Source organism: Phyllobates terribilis, unplaced genomic scaffold, assembly GCF_046119375.1.
Source record: "Phyllobates terribilis strain yellow unplaced genomic scaffold, ASM4611937v1 Scaffold_13__5_contigs__length_258822181, whole genome shotgun sequence".
NCBI classification, from domain to species: domain Eukaryota; kingdom Metazoa; phylum Chordata; class Amphibia; order Anura; family Dendrobatidae; genus Phyllobates; species Phyllobates terribilis.
The window spans coordinates 117,337,788-117,351,758 of NW_027362773.1; the positions used below are offsets into that span (position 1 = coordinate 117,337,788).

General features: G+C 46.0%; 1 protein-coding gene across 1 annotated transcript; it reads left to right on the plus strand.

The window, feature by feature from the left end:
• TRMT112 (tRNA methyltransferase activator subunit 11-2) lies at positions 1 to 13,923 on the plus strand. The gene is made up of 4 exons (XM_073658505.1): positions 1 to 247; positions 4,170 to 4,271; positions 13,558 to 13,650; positions 13,737 to 13,923. The coding sequence occupies exons 1-4, from the start codon at positions 173 to 175 to the stop codon at positions 13,836 to 13,838; spliced, it is 372 nt and encodes a 123-aa protein (XP_073514606.1). The 5' UTR covers positions 1 to 172; the 3' UTR covers positions 13,839 to 13,923.
• The last annotated feature ends 48 nt before the right edge of the window (positions 13,924 to 13,971 follow it).

Genomic DNA, 13,971 nt, shown 5'->3' on the forward strand with positions numbered 1-13,971 from the left:
GATAGAGCGCATGCGCGTGCCTCTCACCCCCAATGCGCTTGCGCTTAGAACAGGGACGTCTACCTGCACAGTCGCTTAGCGACACGAATTGGAGGCGGAGCTACAGACGTGCGGTGACCTACGTGCCCGGAAGTAATTGAAGTGTGAAGCACGTGGGTGCCGGTACCGGAGGATGAAGCTTTTGACGCATAATATGCTGCGGAGCCACGTAAGCGGGGTGACGCGAGGATTCCCGCTAATCATCCGGGTATAATACTTGTCTGTCTGCGCCATCCCCCCTCATGTTTATCTCTGGTCTGGGCCTTTTTCCTGTCTTCTCTGTATATGATTTTAGGGCTATGACTCTGCCCCGGTTGATTTTGGTGGGGGGTAGTTGTTTTTTTTGTTTGTTTTTTTTGCAATTATCACCAGATTAAAAGTGTGCAGTTTTTCCCCAAATTCTATTCCTGCTGCTCCCCTGAATATTCTACTTTGTGTTTTCTTAAAATCCGCCATACGGTTCCAGAGAGAGTTTTTTTTATTTAGTGCGCGGCTCATGGTAATTATGCAGAGTATGCTCGAGCCATGCCCACCCCGAGGGCCCCATGAGGTGCTCCTCCCCCCAAGGACCCGACCCCCCGTAAGGCTGTGTGCCCACGATGCATTTTTTCAAGCATTTCCGCAGTGGCAAAAACACTGCAGAAACGCTTAAATAACGCATGGTAGAAGGCCTGCCATGTTCCCCAATGATAATCCGCATGTGCTGTGCACATGGTGCGGAGATTTCCACTGCGGATTATCATTGCGGAAAAAAACGCAGCACTACAAATTATTTTGTGGAAGAGCTGCGTTTTCGCCGCCATTGACTTGCATTGGAACGCATGGAATCCGCATCACTGCATCTGTACATGCGGAATCCATGCGTTTCAATGTGCGGATGGTACCCGGGTGTGGAGGACAGGAGACTCTCCCCCGGACCCGGGTACCATAGAACCTGTAAAAAAAAGAATAAAAAATAAATATATTTACGTTCTGATGGCCCCCGGTGCTCTTGTCTTCACTTGTCAGCAGATCGCGGTGGACTGAAGGACCTGTGCTGACGTCATTTAGTCATGTGACGGCAGGTCCTTCAGTGTAGTGTACCGCGAGCTGCCAGCAAGCCAGGACGGAGCGAAGCAAGACTCCGGGGGCCATCAGAAGGTAAGTATAGATTTATTTTTTTATTTTTTACCATTTTTTCAGTCACACTATATAAATCCATGCTGTTTGCATGGATTTATATAGTGTGACCAAGTTGTCAAGCACTTTCCAAGTGATGCTAAAATCACTTAGAAAGCGCTTGACAACCCGCATGCAGAAATGCATGTGAAGAACGCTTCACATCCGCATGTCCCTGGCAGGAAAACGCATGTACAATCCGCATGCTTTTTTTCTGCCAGGGAGATGCAGAAACGCTCAGGAAAAAATCCGGAGCATTTCTGCATTGTGGGCACATAGCCTAAAGAAACAAAAAATCCTTCTGATGATAAATTCTCCTTGTGTGTCTGTGCTAGTCCGTCTCCATGGTTACAGACTACCACTAACCCCTGTGTAGTCTGATTCTATAGGCACACTCCATGCTTCTTGCTAACATTCAGGAGATTAAACGGGTTGTCCAGGCTCGGGGCTTAAAGAAATTGGCCACTATTTTTTATGATTACCACCAATTGATGGACCCAGTGCCCCTAAGTGTTTTTCTAACTACCTTCTGCTATCCTTATTGCCTATGAGCGGCGCTATTACTGGTATCACGTGACCCCTGGCTGCAGCCGGCACTGACATCCTCTGATGTCACGTCAACTTCTGGCTGCAGCCGGGCATGACTCAGTGCTGCTTTCCCCTCTGATTAATGTGATATGGGCAGGGTTACCCCGCACATCACACCCGGTATCCACCACGCGCTCTGCCTCTCCCCATTCATTGGGAAAGTGCACTGTGGATGCTGGGTGTGACGCAAGGGGAAACCCCGCCCACAACCCAGCAGCCACCGCGGGGACCGCATCACTGATGTCACACCTCACTTGACGTGACATCAGCGGTGGGTCACGTGATGCCTGTGAGTGGCCCGCGGACAGCATGAGGTAATTAGAAAAAACACTTGGGTGCACAGGGTCCATCGATTGAGGGAATCATAAAAAGTAGTGGCCAACTCCTTTAAGTCTGCAATCAATCTATGTGACTGCAGCCTTGTGAATACTCTCATAGCGCAGTGTGAGGATTCTCCGGGAGCTGGCGGTCATGTGACGACGAGTATGCGTTTTGCATACTTCTAGCTACATTCCAACTAGATGTGTCCGGCCTCACTCAATTCATTTTTATCAAGCGAAGCCGTGCACGTCTAGTCAGCATGTGACCGCATGTATGCAAATCACATACTGGCAGTCATGCTCTCTGCTCTGGACAATCATGACAGTATGCACTGTGCACGATAGGAGGATTCACAAATTTGTAGTCAGATTGCAGACTTAAGCACCAAGCCTGGAAAACTCCTTTAATCTACTGAATGTTAGCAAGAAGCATGCATACCCAGCTTTCTGACGCTGCGCACTACATTGAGATCCAAAATCCTTTGGTAATCTTCAGATTTCGTGATGCCTTGCACACATTCAAGGCACTCAGTGCCAGAGGCAGCAAAACAACCCCAAAACATCTTTGAACCTCCACCATATTTAACTGTACTTATTGTGTTCTTTTCTTTGTAGGCCTCATTCCATTTTTGGTAAACAGTTGAACAATGTGCTTTATCAAAAAGCTCTATCTTGGTCTCATCTGTCCACAAGACACTTACCCATGTAAATTTTGGCAAACCAGTCTAGCCTTTTATGTCTCTGTGTCAGCAGTGGGGTCCTCCTGGGTCTCCTGCCATAGCATTTCATTCAAATGTCGACGGATAGTTCGCGCTGACACTGATGCTCCCTGAGTCTGCAGGACAGCTTGAATTTCTTTGGACCTTGATTGGGGCTGTGTATCTACCATCCAGATTATCCTGCGCTGCAACCTTTCATCAATTTTTCTCCGCCATCCACATCCAGGGAGATGAGCTACAGTGCCATGGGGTGTAAACTTCTTGATTATGTTGCGCACTGTTGACAAAGGAACATCAAGATCGGTGGAGATGAACTTGTAACCGTGACATTATTAATTTTTTTTTTTTCAATAATTTTGGTTCTCAAGTCCTCAGACAGTTCTCTTTTCCTCTTTTTGTTCTCCATGCTTAGTGTGCGCACACAATGCAAAGATTGAGTGAACTTCTCTCCTTTTTGTCTGGTTTCAGGTATGATTTTCATATTGCCCACATCTTTTACTTGCCACACGTGAGTTTGAACGAGCATCACATGCTTGAAACAAAGTTGTTTACACACAAATTTGGAAAGGTGCCAACAATTTTTGTCCTGACCATTTTTGGAGTTTTGTGTGAAATTATGTCCAATTTTCCTTTTTTTTCTCTTTTTTTTTTTTTGTGTTGTTCCAATACACACAAAGAAAATAAACATGTGTATAACAAAACGTGTAACCGCAATAATTTTCTGGAACAATTTCAAGGGTGCCAACACTTTCAGCCATGACAGTATCTGCATTCCGCCAATGATGTTTGATGATTTATGTACTGGCACCTCCTGCGTAACCTACATAACTGACTCTTGTGCATATACAGAGCTGGAGAACCCAGTTTGGGTATGTTCATACAAAGCATTTTTTGCAGTGTTTTTTTTCTGCATGAAAAATGTAGAGTACATTACATGCGTTTTTCCAATATGGCAGCCATGGGACTTTCAGCAGGTGGACATACAGGTTGAATGCAAGTGTACTTGATCCCCAGCCCCCGTGAGCCGTCACATATATCTCACCTGTGTAGACAGACATTAATATTTTCCAGGTTTGATCTTTCATAATTATGTCTTATTCCTACTATTTCCTGCACAAAAAAACCTTTGCAAGACTTAATTGAGTTTTACCCAGTCCTCCCTGGTCAGTGCTTTTTGGAATCAACTCATCACACTGGAGCCCCTTTGCTACGGAGCGGCGCCTAATTTCCCTCTTTCAGCACTAGATGGCGCTGCACTAGGATGCAGTCTAGAATAAGTCCAGTCTCCGCTCCGCTCTGTTATTTGTACTGAATGACTTCCATGTTTTCTCTGCTTTGATTTTAGGCAGAGGAGGTGAAGCTGAATTCTGTGGACTTCAACCGAGAGTTTGTGACACGTATGATCCCTAAGCTGGAATGGGAGGCCCTGGTGCAGTCTGCAGAGAGTGTGAGTATCCTTTATTCACTCCAGCATCTAGGTGGAGAAATGAGTATGTAGCATCACTCACCGCTTTTAATCCTCTTTTAATACTTTTTATTTTTCAATTTTGCTACTTTTATTTCTTTGCTTATAACATAGAATAGACTGCGCCTTGTCTTTCCTCAACTCCCACTTCCAAATGATACCTCCAATATTCACTATAAAAAAACCTGTGACCCTGCAATAAGTGTTCATGTATTTCAAGCAGGAATCTTTAGGACACTGCTACACGGAGACTTCGGCTGCGACACTGTAGGAGTCCAAAGATCATTATGTATAGCTGCTGCACAAACAATACAGCCGGGTTGGATTTTTTGCGACTTGTTGCAATCGCTGCACCCTGGGCCTCCAACCCCCTATTCACTTGTATTGTGCTGTGATGTAGCAGCTGCAAATAACCATCTTTGGTTGGGATGCAGGTCGTGCAGCTAAAGTCATAGTGGAGCCACAGGCTTAGGCCACGGCCCCACTATCAGTATTTGGCCAGTATTTTTTCTCAGGAGTGGGAGCCCAAACCAGGTGAGGAACAATCAGAGAAAAGGTAGAATAGAAACAAGTCACCAATTCTGCATTTATCACCCACTCCTGGCTTTGGCTCCCACTCACATACATATATATGTAATAACATTTTTGTATTTTCATCCAAGAGCAATGACTTTTCTTTTTCCGGCGACATAGCCGTATTGGGGGCTGTTTTTTTTATATTTTTTTGCAGTATGATTTGTTGATTTGTAGCTTGTAATGACCTCATTCATTTTACCAAATAATATACTGAAGAGCAGTAAAAAATAAATAAATTAAAAGTGGGGTGTAATAGTGAAAAGAAAAAAAAAAACGATTCTGCCATTGTTTTTTTTGGGTTTGGCATTTATTTTGCTGTACCAATGACCTGGCAGTATGATTCTTCAGGATAATACAACTCCCGCGATACCAAACTTGTATTTCTTTTTTTTTTAAATATTTTAGCAGTTAAAGAAACAAAAGCTTGGTTGGTGACACAAACCAACATATTTTTTTTTAGTTTTGTCCAATTTTTTTGAGATCTGTACCTTTTTTTTTATGTTCCTGTGCAAAGGCTTATTTTTTGCACTTAGAACTGACGTGTTTTATCCAGGCCATTTTTGGATACTTATGACATTTTGATCTCTTTTTATTTTCTTTGAATTGTGGGAAATGCTGTTACCGAAAATTGATTCTGATGGTTTGATTGCTGCTGTTAAAGGCAGGTTCTGGCTGTATAACACAGCTGGCACTCAGTGTATATGGAGAAGACTCAGCAACGTGCATCCGACATGTCAGTCAGGGGTAAACCACGTTGAACTTTTTTAATCTCCCCAGTGTACCGTATTTTTTGGATTATAAGACGCACCGGACCATAAGACACACCTAGGTTTTAGAGGAGGAAAATAGAAAAAGTCATAAGTTACTTACCGGTAACGGGATTTTTCGGTGACCATAACAGCACCACGAGAGAGGGGATCCGCCCACCAAGGAGAGGAAACCTACAGGCTTAAAAGGGGCCGGCCCCCTCTCTCGCCTCAGTTTGGATTACAGAGCATTGAGAGGACCGCCAGGTTAGTAGACATGGTAAACAATCATAAAAATAATGTTTTTATACAACACCACTAAGTGAGAAAATTGTAATTAATAGATGAGGAGTGCTCCCATAAAGTGAAGGGAGGGAATGTAAGGGTGCTGTCATGGTCTCCGAAAAATCCCGTTACCGGTAAGTAACTTATGACTTTATCAGTCGACCATGACAGCACCACGAGAGAATTGCAGAGATGGAAAAAGTCTAGGGCGGGACCACAACCTGGAGCACCCTTCTCCCAAATGTGAGGTCAGATGAAACACCCAAATCCAGTCTATAGTGCCTATAGAAGGTAGATGAAGAAGACCAGGTAGCAGCCTTTCATATGTCTTCCATCGAGACACCCATCTTCTCCGCCCACGAGGTTGCCACTGCTCGGGTAGAGTGAGCCTTCAACCCCTGTGGTGCTTCCTCACCGCTGGAGACATAGGCTAGAGTAATAGCCTCCCTGATCCACCTAGCTATGGTGGACTTAGCAACTTTAAGTCCCTTTCTAACCCCTTGGTAGGAGATAAACAAGTAACTATCTTTCCTGAAAGCCTGGGTGACCGAAAGGTACCTAATCACACATCTTCTTACATCTAAGGTATGGAACTCTGCTTCTTTTTGGTTACTTGGATTAGGACAGAATGAGGGTAGGATTACTTCTTGGAGTCTATGGAAACGGGAAGCTACTTTAGGGAGATATGCTGGGTCCGTTCTAAGAATTATTCTATCGTCCAGGATCTGAGTGAAAGGTGGGGCTGAAGACAGAGCCTGGATGTCACTAATCCTTCTAGCTGATGTTAGAGCTATTAGAAGCGCTGTTTTAAGGGAGATGGACTTAAGGGATGCTGAATCTATTGGTTCAAAAGGTGAACCGGTTAATGCTTTTAGAACTAAATTTAGATCCCAGGGTACTAAATTGCTTTTGATAACAGGCCTGGATCTAAACACAGCTTTGATAAAGCGAGAAATCCAGTAATTTCCTGCCAAGTCACAGTTATATAGGGCACCTAAGGCGGAGACTTGGACTTTAAGGGTACTTGTTGCCAACCCCAACTCGAGGCCCTTCTGTAAAAATTCTAAAATTTTACCAATTGGCGCCCCCTCACCAACTGTAGAACTCGAGAAAGATAAAAAAAAAAAAAATTCCAAGTTCTAGCGTAAATCCTGGTAGTGACAGGTTTTCTACTACGCATTAGTGTAGCCACTAGATCTCGGGAGAATCCTTTGCGTTCTAACAGAGACCTCTCAAGTTCCACACCGTCAAATGGAGGCCAGGAGCTTGAGGATGGACTATTGGACCCTGGCTGAGGAGATCCGGATTTCGGGTAGGACCCAAGGATCGGAGATGGACATGTTCCTCAGGCATGAGAACCAGGGCCTCCTGGGCCAAAAGGGGGCGACCAGAAGGACCCTCCCCTTGTCCTCTCTGATCTTTTTTAGGACCATGGGAAGGAGATTCAATGGGGGGAAGGCGTAGGCCAGACTGAAATACAAGTTATTTGGAGAGCGTCCACTGCCAGGGGGTTTTCTCTGGGATTTAGGGAGCAAAAGAGCTCTGTCTTTCGATTTAGCCTTGTGGCAAAGAGATCTACCACCGGAAGTCCCCATTTTCGGACTATTTGGGAAAAAATGTCCTGCTTTAGTTCCCATTCGCCCTACTTCAGAGAAAAACGGCTTAAGTAGTCTGCCTTTGTTTTCTTTTCCTTTGATGTGGAGGGCCATTAAGGAAAGGAGATTGCATTCCGAAATCTGAAAAAGATGATCCGTCGCTCTCATCAGTGATCCAGAACGTGTAACCCCCTGACCACGTAAGCTACAGCTATCCAATTATCTGAAAGGATTTTAACATTCTTATCATGAAGGAAAGGCAAGAAATGGTTAATCGCCTTATCCACTCCTAGCAGTTCTTTAGTGTTGAAGGAAAGACCCTTTTCAGCGTCTGACCAGGAGCCCTGGGCAACCATATCCCCCAGATGGGCCCCCCACCCACGGAAGCTTGCATCGGTTGTAAACACCCAGGGAACACCTCGTGACAGGTTCGCCTCGTTCACCCACCACTGCAAGGACACAACTGATCGGGGTGACAAGGACATTTGTCCTTCTAAGTGCCCATCTAACAAAACCTCATTATGTAGAACGTCCCATTGTAGAACCCTGGAGTGGTATGGTGCCCACAGAACCCCAGGAAGGCAAGATGACAGGGTACCCAACAAGTATCAAAAGAACTTCGGCACTCCAGTATAGATGCGAAAATTGGTTTTTATTAACAGAATTCCCCATAAGTGAAAAGCAGGCCAACGTTTCGACCTTACATGGTCTTTCTCAGGGCCTTTGCTAAACATGGGTACCCAACAAGGACATCGCAGCTCTAAGGGACATGACCGGGTTTGATAATGCTTTCTCTACTAGAATTTTAACCTTTTTGTTTTTTGGCTTCCGGGAGGAAACATATTTGAAGGTCTGAATCCAACATAACACCCAAGAACTGTTGTATTTTTGAAGACACTACCCTGGCCTTTTCTAGATTTAGGATCCAGCCCAGACTTTCTAAGCTGGAGATGACTAATTTAAGATGATTATCACATTGGGAGGCTGAGTCTTCAACTATCAAGAAATCATCCAGGCAAGGGATAATTAAAATATTATGTTCCCTAACATGAGCCATGACTTCCGCTATAACCTTAGTAAATACCATGGGGGCTTTGGCCAGACCGAATGGTAAGGCTTTAAACTGGAAATGTTTAATTTCTCCATCTATGATCAAAGCCACCCTAAGGTATTTCTGGCAGTCCGTATGTATCGGTACATGGTAATAGGCGTCTTAACACTACCATGTAACAGCCTGAAAAAAGTAACTTTATTGTAGATTTAATGGATTCCATCTTAAAGGTGGGAACTAACAAAAACTTATTAAGGGCTTTAAGGTTAATGATGCACCTAAAAGAACCGTCCGGCTTAGAAACCAAAAAGAGAGGCGAGTAGAATCCTAGCCCCTTTTCTGCTGTCGGGACTTCCACTAGGACTGCTTTATGAACCAAGTTCAGGACTTCCACTTGTAGGGCCGTCTGCTCTAATACTGAGGAATGGTTTGGGGTCAAGATGAATCTCCCACGAGTAATCTGCCGAAACTCGAATCTCAGACCCGAACCTACCAAATCAAGGATCCAGTTAGTAGAAGAAATTTTTAGCCCAACAGCCTCCCCCCTACCTGGGCTGCGAGTCATTGACTCGGTTTCCATGGCCCTCGGTTATAGGGATAGGAGCCCTCTACCTTTCGGTCTGCAGTCTTCCCATTTCTCCTGACTCTTCTGCGGTCTTTTTCATAGAAACCTTCTCCTATGGAAAGGACGTTTATGAGCGGGGATAGACAAGCTAGGGAAACCTTTCTTTTTGTCACTAGCTTTATCCAGAAGCTCGTCCAGAACAGGCCCAAAAAGATGCTCTCCTTCGCACGGTATAGTACAGAGTCTCTTTCTTGTCTGAATATCACCTGGCCAACATTTAAGCCACAAGGCTCTACGGGCTGCGTTGGACATGACGGCTGACCTCGCTGCCAGTCTGACTGAATACGCAGAGGCATCCGCCAGGAAGGCTGCTGCCCCCTGTAGGAGTGACCTATTTGATAAAATCTCCTTCCTGGGGGTGTTATTTCTTAGATGGGATTCAAGTTGGTCCAACCATATCATTAGGGACCTGGTGGTACAAGTAGCGGCAACCGCTGGCTTTAAGGCCCCCGCAGACGTTTCCCAGGTCCGTTTGAGAAAGATGTCAGCTTTTCTATCCAAAGGGTCCTTAAGAGCCCCCATATCGTCAAAGGGGAGAGAGGATCGTTTAGATGCCTTAGCTATAGCCACATCTATTCTTGGGGCTTTCTCCCAGGAGGAAGAAGCTGAGTCTTCAAAGGGGTATTTTCTTTTAAAGAACGGAGGGAGAATACCCTTTCTCTCTGGCCTTTTCCATTCTCTACGTATCAAGTCCTGAAGTTTATCGTTAAAGGGAAAACTTCTTCTTTTCCTCTGCCCCAGCCCCCTGAACATTACGTCCTGGACTGATTTTTCCGGTCTGGCCTCTGTAATACCCATGGTTGACCGAATCGCTTTAAGCAAACCATTAACTCCATTAAGTGGGAAACAATGCTGACCCGCACCACTGTCTGAGGAAGTGGATGATGAAGAGGCTGAGTTGTCCGAGTCCAACTCATAAGCCGACGACAAGGAGTCATCAGGGGCTGGGGAGATCTCACGGTCTGTATCCACCCAGGGACGCCGCCGCGGTTAATACCGCACTTACACTTAGACGTACGTGACCGGACTTCCGGGTCCCGATCACGTGACCGCCCTGAGGCGCGGTGACATCATCGGACCGCGACTTACAGGAGGAGGCCGGAAGTGCGCGCCCACACGAGCCTCTCGCCGGGAAGTTCCAGTCTCCGCCGCTCCAGGTAGGCTCTGCTAAGACCGACAGGCCTGCTACCCCAAATCGGTGCGCAGCCTCCCGGATATCCAACGCGCCGACCTCCGCCGGGTGTCGATGGGGACGGCATCCCACGCAACCCGCATCATCTTCAGGGCGATGGTGGGCCTGCCACCCCAGATAGGGGCGCAGTCCGGAGCAGACCCCCACCCCCACCCCCAACAGAAAGGGGCGCAAACCTGGCTGAAGCAGATGATGAAAGGGCTGCCACCCCAGATAGGGGCGCAGCCCCCTGCTTATCCGGTGCAAGAATGCTGTGCCTTTCCCAGATAGGGATGCACCCGCATAGTAGACGCTGGAGCTGCCGATCCCAGATAGGGGCGCTGCTCAACAGCTGTCGCTATCCAGTTCTTCCACGGGCCTGCAATAGGTTCCCTCCATCAAGGACAGGAAACCAAACTGAGGCGAGAGAGAGGGCCGCCCCCTTTTAAGCCTGTAGGTTTCCTCTCCTTGGTGGGCGGATCCCCTCTCTCGTGGTGCTGTCATGGTCGACCGATAAAAAAATGTAAGCAAAAAATGTGGTCATGATGCACTGTTATGGGGGAAGGGGCCTGCTGCTGACACTGGTATAGGGGTAATGTCCCCCAATTCTGTTAATATCCTCCATCCGGGTATATATGGCCCTTCCTTCCTGTTATATGTGGCCCCCATCCTGGTATGCATGGCACCCCTATCCTGGTATGCATGGCACCCCTCATCCCCAATCCTGGTATGCATGGCACCCCTTATCCCCAATCCCGGTATGCATGGCACCCCTTATCCCCTATCCCTGGTATGCATGGCTCCCCCCATCCCATGCTGCACACAAAAAAAAAACTAGTTCTACTCGCCTTTCTTCCCCTGTGTTCCAGCGCTGCGTCCTGCTCTGCTGCCAGCACTGATCTCAGTGTGAGCTGCGCATGGTTCACTGTGAAATGCTGTACTGGAAGAGTCACTGCTCCCCACGCCGGGACTGTGTGCGTGGGGAGCAGTGACCATTCATTCTCCCTAATAGCGCTCACACTGTACCCACAGCACGGCTCCTGCAGCGGTCTGTGTGCCCGCTATTAAAGTGCATGAATAGTCACTACAACCCATGGGAGTGGATTGTAGTGAATATTCATGGTCTTTAATAGCGGGCACACTGACCGCTGGCTGCAGCAGGAGCTGCGCTGCGGTACATTGAGTGCTATTAAGGAAAATGAATATTCACTGCTGTCCATGCCCATGGGCGTGGGGAGCAGTAAATATTCATTTTGTTTAGTAGCGGGCGGCTCTTTCCTCCTGTGCCCCACTGATCCCCCGCTGCCGCTCCCCCACACCACCCACAGCCACCATATATAGTCCATGTACACTACTGTTCAAAAGTTTGGGGTCACCCAGACAATTTTGTGTTTCCATGAAAACTCATACTTTTATTTATCAAATGAGTTGCAAAATGATTACAAAATATAGTCCAGACATTGACAAGGTTAGAAATAATGATTTTTATTAGAAAGAATAATTTTCTCCTTCAAACTTTGCTTTCGTCACAGAATGCTCCTTTGTAGCAATTCCAGCATTGCAGGCCTTTGACATTCTAGCTGTTAATTTGCTGAGGTAATCTTGAGAAATTTCCCCCCATGCTTCCTGAAGCCCCTCCCACAAGTTGGATTGGCTTGATGGGCACCTTTTGCGTACCATACGGTCAAGCTGCTCCCACAACAGCCCAATGGGGTTGAGATCTGGTGACTGCGCTGGCCACTCCATTACAGATAGAATACCAGCCGCCTGCTTCTTCCCTAAATAGTTCATGCATAATTTGGAGGTGTGCTTTGGGTCATTGTCCTGTTGTAGGATGAAATTTGGCTCCACTCAAGCGCTGTCCACAGGGTATGGCATGGCGTTGCAAAATGGAGTGATAGCCTTCCTTATTCAAAATCCCATTTACCTTGTACTAATCTCCCACTTTACCAGCACCAAAGCAACCGCAGACCATCACATTACCTCCACCATGCTTGACAGATGGCGTCAGGCACTCTTCCAGCATCTTTTCAGTTGTTCTGTGTCTCACAAATGTTCTTCTGTGTGATCCAAACACCTCAAACTTTGATTCATCTGTCCATAAAACTTTTTTCCAATCTTCCTCTGTCCAATGTCTGTGTTCTTTTGCCCATATTAATCTTTTCCTTTTATTAGCCAGTCTCAGATATGGCTTTTACCTTGCCCTGAAGACCAGCATCCCGGAGTCGCCTCTTCACTGTAGACGTTGACACTGGCGTTTTGCGTGTACTATATAATGAAACTGCCAGTTGAGGAGCTGTGAGGCGTCGATTTCTCAAACTAGAGACTCTAATGTACTTGTCTTGTTGCTCAGTTGTGCAGCGGGGCCTCCCACTTCTCTCTACTCTGGTTAGAGCCTGTTTGTGCTCTCCTCTGAAGGGAGTAGTACACACCGTTGTAGGAAATTAAGTTTCTTGGCAATTTCTCGCATGGAATAGCCTTCATTTCTAAGAGCAAGAATAGACTGTCGAGTTTCACATGAAAGTTCTCTTTTTCTCCAGATTCTAAACTAGCTCAAAGGAAGGTCAATTTTATAGCTTCTCAAATCAGCCAAACCGTTTTCAGCTGGGCTAACATACTTGTGCAAGGGATTTCTAGGGTTTTCTAAGCATCCATTAGCCTTCTTACACAGTTAGCAAACACAATGTACCATTAAAACACTGGAGTGGTGGTTGTTGGAAATGGGCCTCTATACACCTATGAAGATATTGCAATAAAAACAAGATGTTTGCAGCTAGAATAGTCATTTAACACTCTTAACAATGTATAGAGTGTATTTCTGATTCATTTAATGTTAGCTTCATTGAAAAAAAAATGTGCTTTTCTTTCAAAAATAATGAAATTTCTAAATGACCCCAAACTTTTGAACGGTAGTGTACATTCGGACTATAAGACGTAACCCCCACTTTCCTCCAAAATTTTGGAGGATAAAAGTGCGTATTATAGTCCGAAAAATACGGTACTTAGTTCTGCTAGGGGTTGAATTCTTTTGCAGCTCGCTTTGACAATATGTAGAGTCTGTGTTGCTGTTGTGCCTGTTAGATTTATAATAATGCCGCCATCAGGTGTACCGGCATTGTATGAGGAAGTGGCCTAATTATTATATACTATAGAATGATTTTCTATAGCTCGGTGTAAAGAATACGTGTAAGTAATGACACTCGTTTTCTCTCGTTACAGCTGGGGCACGGCTCGGACCTTCCACGAGAGCTTGTATCTGGATATGAAAATGACGAGGAGTTCTTGAAGAAAGTTCATCATGTATTGCTGGAGGTAAGACCCCAGGATAAAAGTAGGGCGGGGGGTAGACATGCGCCATGTTAGACCGGTGCACTCAACTTCTCATTTATCTCTGCCAGGTTGAAGTTACTGAAGGCGCCTTGAAATGTCCAGAGTCTGGCACAGAATTTCCCATCAACAGAGGAATTCCCAACATGCTCATTAACGAGGAGGAGTCCTAACAAGCCATCGTCTTTCCCGGCCTGTAAATATCACCCCACCACCCTTTGTTCTGTCTGTTCTTATTAAACGCTGTTACCTGTTGGACATCTTGCGTCTTTTCTGCCCCAAAGCCTTTTGTATTTGTCTTGAGGA

Bases quoted from the DNA above. Each gene is read 5' to 3' on its own strand.
- TRMT112 (XM_073658505.1), top strand. From the start codon at position 173: ATGAAGCTTTTGACGCATAATATGCTGCGGAGCCACGTAAGCGGGGTG. The intron at 4,272-13,557 runs GTGAGTATCCTT...CTCTCGTTACAG, and splicing joins TGGTGCAGTCTGCAGAGAGT to CTGGGGCACGGCTCGGACCT. The intron at 13,651-13,736 runs GTAAGACCCCAG...TATCTCTGCCAG, and splicing joins TTCATCATGTATTGCTGGAG to GTTGAAGTTACTGAAGGCGC.